Consider the following 10,544-nt stretch of genomic DNA (forward strand, 5'->3'; position numbering starts at 1 on the left):
AACAAGGCAGCTCAGTTTACCCTAAGTTGTATGGGTGTGCATCTATTTCTGCATATTTAGCAAAAATGTGCCATTTCTTCACTCAGTGAGGTGATGGTTAAGCTTCAGCAGCAGTTTGCTCTCAAGGTTCTTTCTGTGAAGCTGTAACTGTTTAGCAGTGAACAGGAGTCCTGCATGACTGAGAAGTCCTTCACAAGCTCCAGATGCAGGAAGAGCTGTACTGACTTTGATTGACAGTGTGAGGAACGCCATGCAATAGATCAACACCTCCAGTGAATGGACATGAAAGGTACCTCTTCAGCTCCCCTGCTTCTGGTTTTCCTGACCCCATGGATCCATCATCTTCGTCGAATAGGCCGCTGTTTGTGCTGGCCTCATCCAGCTCTGTGTCTAGGTGATGTCTGATGAAGTGGAGACCTGTGGAAAGATGTAACGTTTGCAAAAGAATTAGGTCGGGGCTTATTGTGCTGTATACACTGCCAAGCTGCAGATATTTGTTTGGAGCTAGCCTCCAAAAGCTGGCCATACACTGTGCGATTTTTGGCCCATTTTGAGCCGATTTTTCAGTCGCGCAACCGTTTTGGGGATCGGCCCGTGTTTTGCCTTAATCGTGTGTCGTGCATCGTGTAGTATACATGGGGTAACGAAAAGCAGTTAACACCTCACGACCAGCTCCCAATCATCAATCGTATGGTCGCAAGATAATCAAACCTGTTTGAAATCCTGTCGCCCCTCAACGCAGCCTCTCACACTGCTCACGCACAAACAGAAATGAAAGAGAAAATGTGGAGCAGCACAGCAGTGCAGCGTCTGACCTGGACACAAGAGATGGAGGCACAACTTGTAGGATGAGGCAAGCTCATCCGAGTACGTAAGCGTAGAGCTTGCCACCCAGGCAAAAGAAAAATAGAGCTATATCACGTTATAACATGAAAAGTTTGTTCTAACAATATACTTGTCTTTAATTTGCTGCAGTTGTTGTCATCAGGCTTGTTTAACTAGAATCATGTACACCGCTTGCAAACTTCTGATGTTACTACTGTAGATTAAAGTCACCCGTCAACAGGCTCTGGGTCTTTTCATCCATACAAGGTAGAATTTGGCAATGCATTTATAACAAGTGTAGAAAATTTGCACCTCTCTCAATCTGCAAGTTCAACTAAAATGTTGAGGCGCTCGTTTCACTCAGTGCATTTTAGATGATTTTAAATTACATGGAGAAAAGTCAGAGCAGAGACAAGTAATTGATGAAATACATTTTTGAAATCAAAACAGAGCTGCAATCCATCATGAAGCAAACAGTGACATCATCAAGCACTAGTTTATTTTAACCAGACTTATGAAGCATGGAGGTTTCAGTTCAAGCTACATTAACTTCCTGATGAGAGCACAAACCTCCGAGAAAGAGCAACAAGGTCTGAAATACAAAGTCAGTGAGTTTGGACAATGTAACAACGCATTCAGATAACGTTACGCAAAACAATAAACGGCGCCACATTAACATGTACATTTATTTACAATCAACCCCCCCTGAAGGCAGATGCAGCGACCCCCAGCACAGAATAAACATGTTCCTTTTCTCTTTTTTTTATTTTTATTATTCATGCAGTTTATTTATTGTTGACGAATTGCTTATCTAAAATAATTTACAGTCACCACCGGTATCAATCCATCAGAAACAGTGTGGTCATCAGCTGCTGCCTTCAGAGTCAAATCTTCCTTATCAGATGATCCTTTTTATAACAGTCCTTCAACAGCGGCTGCTCTTCAGTCACCTCCAATCAGTTCAGAGCCAAAATTAAGAGTCCTGAATCCAGTATGACCAAAACCAAAGTAAGAGCTCATAATGTAGGAGGTGTAAGAAGAGGAGTGAGGTTGGAAGGCTTCTTAAAACTGCTGCAGTATCAGTTTCTTCTTGCCGTCGTGGCTGAACTTGTTGGAGTGGAACAGGTCGCTGTCGTAGAAGGCCGACAGGTTGTGGATGTTTATCTGTCTCGCCTGGAGGGGGAGGAGCAGGAGAGTCAGGCAGGTTCAGGATTGTGTTCATTTTCATTAAATATGTGATCAGTTTAAGACCTCCAGGAACCAACACACTTTTGAATGGGTTCACCAGCTTGCTCACATTTTACTATCTGATTTTTTTTAAGTTCAACTGAGCATTACACACTGGAGGTCTGACTGCTCTGATGAAAGGATTTCCCTACACCTACCCTACTACATCCTATTATAATGACCTTAGTGTGAGTTTCTAAGATAAAAGAGTATTTACGACTAGGAGGACAATAAATTTAAAGTGTGTGTGTCTCTCAGTACCTTATCCTGAAGATCTTTTTCTGGGATCTCGATGGTGTCGTTCTGGACTCCGTATCTGTTCCTCTGGTAGGCGACCTGCTCGGCCACCAGCTGTTTGAGGATGAAGAGCAGCAGCTCGTTGTTGTCTCTGCGGAAGGCCAGATAGCGGGCGAACGTCTGAGCAGACAAAAATATTAGATGAGGTCAGTAAACACAATCAGGAAGAATCACATACACTTCATACACGCTCCATAGACACTTCATTTTGTTGATTTTTCATAAATTTATAGGGTTTTAAAAGAGAAAGTGGCTGTTTGCATGTATAGTACATGTATAATAAATACATTTACAAAGTTGGTGAAAACCTGCTGCTAAACATCAATAATCTGTTCTTAGTTTAGCCTTAATACATCTGCCCTTTGGCAACCTGGTACCAATAAACTACCTCAAGTTAGCTAAAAAGCTGCCCCTGCTTTCAGACATTACTGGATTTACTTCAAAGCCTTTTCTGCATGTAAAACTGAATTAAACTACAAGTCTTACTGAATCTAAAAATGTGTCCATCGTTCGCCTTTGAGAAGAAGCATTTTAATGTTTGAGGCCAACAGAAAACATCCACAAACCTTCCTCATGCTCCTCATCACGCTGAACTTCTGTGTGTCGATGAAGCTCTCCAGCATGACCCTGATGGCCATGTTGACGTCGTCCTCCAGTACATAGTCCCTCAGGTGCATTTTGGCGTGAGCCTCCGCCATGCGGATCATGGACTCAATGTGACGAACCGTGATGGGGATGCTGCCTGTGGCCTGTGACACCAAACCAGAGTGGGTTATTTCCATAGTCACAGATGAATAGTTTGATGACTCTGAGAAACAAATTTGAGTATAGCACATGTTCTCACACGCTTTTCTTTCTTAGTGGTTTGACGAATTCAGTTACTCTCCCTGGATTTCAAAAACATGTTTATGTGTAAATGAGAGATAAAGTGGGAGGAGTTTTTCAGACTCACCATTGACTCTTTACGGAGGTCACTGTAGATGCGAGCCACCTTGTCCTGGTCCATCTGGTTCAGTTTCGGGTGAACCTTCAGACACAAAAAATACAAACTTTACCTTCAATTTTCTTTAGCTTTAATTTGCTGCAATACACCCACCTACCTACAAATTCTTATAATTTATTTACTGTTTGTTAAAATAAATCTTGTTTGGACAAAACTTGTAACACAAAAAAAACAAAAACAACGTATAATGTAAAACAACAGCTACCTCATTTCGCAAGCTTTCAGGCTGATTACATAATTATGATATTCCAGCCAGAGAGAAACAAATAAACCTGAGTGAGGATCTGTGTGGCATGTGTTTGTACCCGCTCTTTAGCATAGATGATGTACTTCCTCAGGAGCTCCTGTGGAATCGGTGGCACGTCGGATGAGTTGGGCAGAACCACCTCCTCCAATGCCACTCCCCCCTCCTTGCTGCTAGGGTGATGCTTGATGTGGGAACCGACCACGAAGCGCGCCAGCATCTCATCCTGAAGAACAGAAGAGCCACAGTGAAATTTACATCAGAGAGGAGGTAATCAGTTATTGCAACAATATTGGGAATAAACAAGCATGTTTTCGTGTGTTAGAGCCCAGACGTCAGTTCAGGAGATGAGGAGGAAGAGGTGCATGACAAACATAATAAATCCTCTCAGTTAAATATTTGGAAGTACTAGTCAGTTTCACCAGAGCAGGTGAAGACAGATGATTATCCCAGTTCAGTTGTAGTTTGATCTAAAGAAATACAGTGTCCCACAGCAGCTCAGCATCAGGTGTGTTTGCATCTACCTGGACGGGATCGATGGTGTCTCGAACAACACACAACACGTCAAAACGCGACACGATGGGCTCCGTCAGATCCACGTTCTCAGCAAAAGTCAGGGAGGGGTCATATCTGCCACCTGCCAGGAAACGAGATATGATGTTGCTCTTGAAAGGCCTCTCTCACACTTCCTTTGGACTAATTACAAAAGGCCTGTTCTCAGACTTCACTGACTTATATCCAACGCTCACTTTTTAATATATTCATAAAAGCTGCATGCACATGTCCATTTATTTTATGCATCCTTGTAAAGAGTAGCTCAGATTATAACCAACTGCCAAAAATAGCTTAATCAGCATTTAAAATGAATCCATCTCCAACATACTGAGCTAATAAATATGACTGCTACGTACCGATGGGGTTGGCAGCAGCAATGACTGTGCATCTGGCCTGCAGCGAGGTGACGATGCCAGCTTTGGAGATGGAGATGCTCTGCTGCTCCATGGCCTCGTGGATACTCGTTCTGTCTGCATCGTTCATCTGGGAGGACACAAAGTCAGGTACATGCACATTTTTATTTTTATTTTTTTAAGAGAAGGAGGGGGTGCCCACCAATCTGGATACGTGGATTCAGCTCACCTTATCAAACTCATCGATCAGACAGACTCCACGGTCGGCCAGCACCAGCGCTCCCGCCTCGAGCGTCCACTCACGGCTCACTGGGTGTCTCTGAACATAAGCGGTCAAACCAACGGCGGAGGCCCCCTGACCTGTGGTGAACACCGCACGGCTCGCGACCTTCTCTACGTACCTGCAGATGGAAACACGTTAGCGCATCTTCTGAAACAATCCTTTTACTCCCCCAACAGATTTCTTCATCAACATTTTACCTCTGTTGCACAGTTGCGGTCAAGAGACACAAAATACAGCCCTGCATATGTAAACTTCAGGCCTTTATTTTTTTCCATCAATTAATTAACTTTAGCCACTGACAACATCGACTGTGTGTTGAAACGTACTTGAGGAACTGGGACTTGGCGGTTCCTGGGTCTCCGCACAGCAGCGCGTTGATGTCCCCACGCACCTTATGCTTCCCACCTGGAAAAGAAAGAATTGAGAAGAAGGGGAGAGTTAAAGGGAGGACAAACTGATCCACTGTTATTCTTTCGAATTCAGAGATGAGAGGCTTTACCTGGATTTTTGGGCTCCCCGCCAAACAGCGACAGGGCGAGCGCTCTCTTGATGTCCTCATGCCCGTAGATAGATGGCGCCATGCTGGCAAAGATCTGCAGACAGTAAAAAGGAGTTACCAAAACATTTGCACTGCAGTGGTTGGACCAGTGCAGATCTGCTATCACAGTCAGTTCATCATGTTTTTAATAATAATAATAATAATAATAATAATAATAATAATAATAATAATAATAATAATAATAATAGAGCAGTTAGCTGGGGAAACCGGCAACACCAGCCACAGTGGTCACACTCCTAAAAACAATTAACAGATAAGTGTCTGTTTTCTAACCCTAACCCTCTGCTCCCTTTAGGGGTCGCCAAAGTGGACCATCTGCGTCAATCTTTTTTTTGCCTAACTGGGATTGATTTTCATTCATGACACTGAGCTGTAAGTTAGCATTGAATCATCTAAAACAAATAGGAAGGACTTATTAAATTCAACAGGATTTTTTAAATCTTTGTTTTGGAAGTGAATGGATGGATGGATGTTTTGTTTTAAAAGTTGGTTTTATTTCTAGACTGTTTTCTAAATATTCTTTGCCGTTTAACATTAGAGACTTGAGCTTTCATAAAAATTTAGATTTTTAGAGATTAATCTAGAGATTTCAATTAATAAATCTAGAGATTTCAAATTTCAAACTTCAAATTACAATCAGAAGATCATTTTAAAAGACGACATCATCCATTTACAATTGAATTTTTACTTTTTGGGTGATCTGTTTTATTTCCTTAGAGCCGAAATAACATCCTTTCTCCATTTTTACTATTTGTATCAGATTACTCACCCTCTCTCCGATACGTTCGTCCTTAGACAGAGCAACAATGGCTTTGATGTCTTCGTCAGTCAGCTCGGCCACGGCGACCCCCTCGTCTCTGCGGGTGATGTGGTTAGCCAGGATCACTGTGGCAAACACCGGGAAACCATTCGCCATGTTCAGAGAGCCATCGTAGTTGTTGTGGTAGATCCCAGTCAGCTCCTGATAAGCAGAAAAACATGCATCACTTTAAAACAACAGATTGTGAATATTCTAAGTCCTTAATATACATTGAAAATTACATGTGTATGAAACTGATTTAGTTTTGCAACACAGCATGAACTCTTTCTCGACCCTAATGTTTCTGCAAATGTGACTAAACGTTTATTTCCATCTAGCCTCAAATGTCTTTAATTTCTACTTTTCTGATCAATTTCAACCCTCCCTGCCTCAAATATGACAATTTTATTTTCTTTACACAGACTCACAATCTCATCTCCAGGCTTGCAGCTATCCACAAGGTCGGCCAGGAGGATGGCATCTTTGGAGCGAGGGAGTCGACCTGCAGCCACCTTACCGGGACTTTCCTGGATGGTGATCCTCTGGTAGTTCTGGTACACCGTCTGCAGGAAGGAGGCAGTAATTTTAAATCCTCAGACTGGGCACAGACCCGGCAGACAAACTACAACTTTCACAACCAACCATCAGCCAGCCCGGCCCTCCCCTCACCTCCTCCATGTTGATCTCAAACGGTCCCTGGGATTGACACTCCGGACAGGAACCCGGCTTCACCTCCTGGTTCTGGGACTGGAAGAAGGGCCCTAGCACGAAGTTACACTTGTTACAGTTGTACTTGACCATGCCGAGCTGAGGCAGGACGCCGGTGCAGCTGCTCACCACGCCACTGGTCCGGATGAGCTGGTTCAGGTGGAGCTGCCTGAAGAGGACAACAGAAGAAGAAAACAGTTGGTAAAGAGCAGAAAGCTTCACCTAAGTAGCTCCTTCATATATATAGACGGCCCTTTTTGGAAGAGCCACAGATGTGCCTCGCCAAGACTAATGTGGAGGTCTCGCCTTAGTTTCATTACTACTGTGAATTATTCCTTCAAGTTGAAAATACCTGTTGGGTAAAAACTGAAGTGTTACCTGAGTGATCGGATCTCCTCGACCAGAGGCAGGTTGCAGATGCGGACATGGATCTCGTAGGCAATGCGATCATATTTTGGGTACATGGCAAGCACAACTTCTTTAGCAGCTTCATCAAAAATCTGGCAAAGAACAATCAGACACGCACCGGAGAAAATAATTGAAGGACACTCACATTTAACTTTCACAGCATTTAATATCCGCTAAAGTTAAATATAAATGCATGAACAAAAGGCACAGTAAAGGACATTAAGCAAGATGACAAGTTCACTAACCTTCAGCATCTCAGCTGGAGCTTCTGGTAGGAAGTAAGCCAGGACGTGCTCCCTGGCTGCGAGGTCCTCGTAGTTTACTACCAGGCTCTCCTTGTTCTCTGGATTACAGGTTCAGATTGATTCATTCAAACATTGCCAACAATTGTATTTTTCCACACATTAAAGTTTACTGAAAACTGCACTACCTTTACACATGTCGCTGATCTTCTCCTTGAAGACGTTGCGGCCGTTTTCATCCACGTGTGTGCGCAGGAAGTTCTTGAAGCGGTTGTAGATTTCCAGCCGCGGTGCCGCCATGGACACCCACTCCCTCACTGTGTGGCCCTGCAGAGCATGTGAAAACGTTACAAAGACGTCCCAAACAGCCGGACCTGAAAAACTTCTGTGTGCTAGCTCATCTCCAATGTCATCACAAACCTTCATGTCCTCCAGATTCTCAATGCTCTCAATCATTTCCTCTTCCTCGCCATCGCCTTCTGCTGCCCGCTCAGCCAGCCGTCTTCGCCGAGCAGCCGGGCGCTCGTCATCCTCATCTTCGCTGTCTGGAAGCCAACAAAATGAAAGAATTAATCATAGCCTACCCATCACCACCCTGACAAATATCCACACACTCAAGCCTCACCGTAGAGCAATCCTGGCCTCACGCGCCCCCTGGCTCCCTGTTGCCTGTCCCTCCTCCTCATGGCCTCCTCAGCGGCCGCTCGGGCTCCTGGCGACAGCTCTGACAGCTCCTCATCATCGAGGTCCAAACCCTCTGCCTCGTACTGATCCAGCTCCGGAATGGCACGGTAATCCCTGAACAGAGACAGAGTTGTTATGAAGCCCTAAAAAAAAACAAAAAAAAAAAAAAACCCCACAGAGTTCATAGCTTTAAGGCCATTTTAAATCCACTCTCACCTCTCCATTCCATCTCCAATCAGTTCCTCTCCATCTTCTTCCTCCTCCCCAGGCAAGGGTCCATCTCCCAGCAGCCCCTCCGACTCATCCTCGAAGGGCGGCAAGTCTCGTCCGGGGCTGGAGGTCAGGTCTCCCCTCCTGGAGGCTCGGCTGGGGCTGGTGGCCATGTGGTATGACTCTGAGGAATCCTGTCAACAACACGAATTCAGAACAAATAAATTATTCTTATTTTTACTGCCAAAAGTAACATTGTCTACAGCTTCCACTGTTCACATACAGCATTTAATTTTAGTCTGCGTTTTTATTTTATTTTTCTTCTAGCAGATTCAGGTTTTTTTGCATTTTGTTTTCGGTAGACGGCAGCAGCAAGAAAGACAGTAGGTAGAGATGGTGATGAGGGCAGAACATTTTAATACATTTGGTACATTGTGCCACTGCTGTCAAAGGATTATTGTCTTCAAGTAGTTTTGATGTACATCAATTTGAAATTTTTTTTTAAATATTTTTTAACTGGTAACTTTTAGTAGTTAGTTTTATCTAAGAAGGGAAGAAAAACTCATAGGGCTGTGTGACTTCTTAAAGACCATAGATCTTTAAAAGTAGGACTGTAAGACATGTTTATTACACTTAAGAATGTGGCGAGCCAACATTAGAAGCAAAATGTAATTTAATAGCTTAAGTATTACAGGACAGTGTATTTTAATGATCTTTTAATGATTCTTTACTTGATTGAAACCAATCATTTAAAGCTCAACATGGCTTGTAAGTAAACTATAATCAATTATTCCAGATGTAAGGACTCATGCAAGGGGTGTAAAGATTCAAAAAAGTTTTATTATTCCTCGGTTGTTACTTGAGACGGTTTACAGATGCAAAAACAAGCTAACTGACCACATGGCAGGTCTCCTTTTTACAGCGAAGGAACAAAAAAACAACAACGGGTTTTGGGTCCAGTCTACGAAGGTGAAAAACGGTTCTTAGCAAAACACGCGCAGTTAAAAACTTCATAACGTATATTTTTAATTCTGATATCTGGCAAAGAATGAAGCTCTACATCAACTCTTGATGACGCTCTCTGTCATTGTTGTGACTCGACGAATGAACAAAGTTTATTTTCCCAGAAAAACTAAAGCTGACTGGTAAAAACTGCTTCGTATAGATTAATGCGCCTCTGCCTACAAGCTGAGCACTGCGCCTGTTTTTAATGAGTTTACTCACCGCCATCGCTGCGTTTCTGTCTTGCTGCTGCTTCAAAAGCTACTTATTCTTCTTCCTACCGTGAGTCGCTTTTCGCGCGAAAGGACCATGTGACACTCAAAGCCCGCGAAAAATCATGAATATTCAAGAGAGACGGCTGAGGTTTTGCTTTCTCATTGGTGTATTTGCCTGAAAGAGGAGGGAACTTAAAGCACGGTGTGTTCGCTTTAAGACAAGGAGCAGAACGACCGCTCGTCCTGTTGTGTGATGACCTTAATAAAAACAACTAGGGTCGAGCCGCAGAATAAAGCGAACGCATCTTTTGTCTGAGCGCGATGGAGGGGCAGGGTTTATTACGTCGTATCGTTTCCCGGGAAATTTTTGGCTGCGTTCAAATCCGCTTTATTTCCTCCCTCGTATCCTCACTACAGTAAAAATAAAGTGGCTTTTGCCCTCCTGTGGATGTTTTTGCACTGCAAAAAATATTCACGTGCGTAAGTAACATCAATTAAATCAACACATAAGGGATCAATAAGATAAAATAATAATAATTTGTATGTATAGATGCGAAGAATGTGAGACAAGAATGAAACACAGAAACAAACAAACTTTAGAAACTTAAATAATAACAAAAACACATGCTTTAGTAAAAGTAATTCTATAATGCCAGAAAAAAAGTTAAACATATTCAAGGAAAACATCTGCAGCCTGAAGTGACTTCGTTTAATTAATTCAATTCATTTAGTGAGGGCAGTTCCTGAAATTTTAGTTGATTCTGCAGCTGATCCCAGGAGCAAGGAGCTGCAAAGCTGAATGCTCATTTGATAAATTGAGTTGATGAATGCAAGCCAGTAAGTAAGAAGGCAGCAAATGTGTGCTGTTTTATGTGAATAGCCTTATAAATAACAACAATTCAGTGGCTAGGGCTATAACATGACAAAGAA

The 10,544-nt window shown here is 43.0% G+C and overlaps 1 protein-coding gene across 1 annotated transcript; it reads right to left on the reverse strand.

Moving 5' to 3' along the window:
* Positions 1–1,062: 1,062 nt before the first annotated feature.
* mcm2 (minichromosome maintenance complex component 2) lies at positions 1,063–9,770 on the reverse strand. Its single transcript, XM_085274719.1, has 20 exons — positions 9,622–9,770; positions 8,404–8,591; positions 8,129–8,301; positions 7,924–8,048; positions 7,692–7,830; positions 7,507–7,604; positions 7,232–7,353; positions 6,815–7,022; positions 6,574–6,708; positions 6,116–6,307; positions 5,287–5,380; positions 5,114–5,192; positions 4,734–4,905; positions 4,508–4,634; positions 4,121–4,233; positions 3,658–3,822; positions 3,302–3,376; positions 2,916–3,098; positions 2,314–2,469; positions 1,063–1,998 (listed from the first exon to the last, which is right to left on the reverse strand). The coding sequence occupies exons 1-20, from the start codon at positions 9,625–9,627 to the stop codon at positions 1,888–1,890; spliced, it is 2,661 nt and encodes an 886-aa protein (XP_085130845.1). The 5' UTR covers positions 9,628–9,770; the 3' UTR covers positions 1,063–1,887.
* Positions 9,771–10,544: the final 774 nt, after the last annotated feature.

Source organism: Mchenga conophoros, linkage group LG5 (assembly GCF_057382185.1).
Source record: "Mchenga conophoros isolate Kocher_MC1m ecotype Shallow Benthic linkage group LG5, M_conophoros_male_GT1.1, whole genome shotgun sequence".
Lineage (NCBI taxonomy): Eukaryota > Metazoa > Chordata > Actinopteri > Cichliformes > Cichlidae > Mchenga > Mchenga conophoros.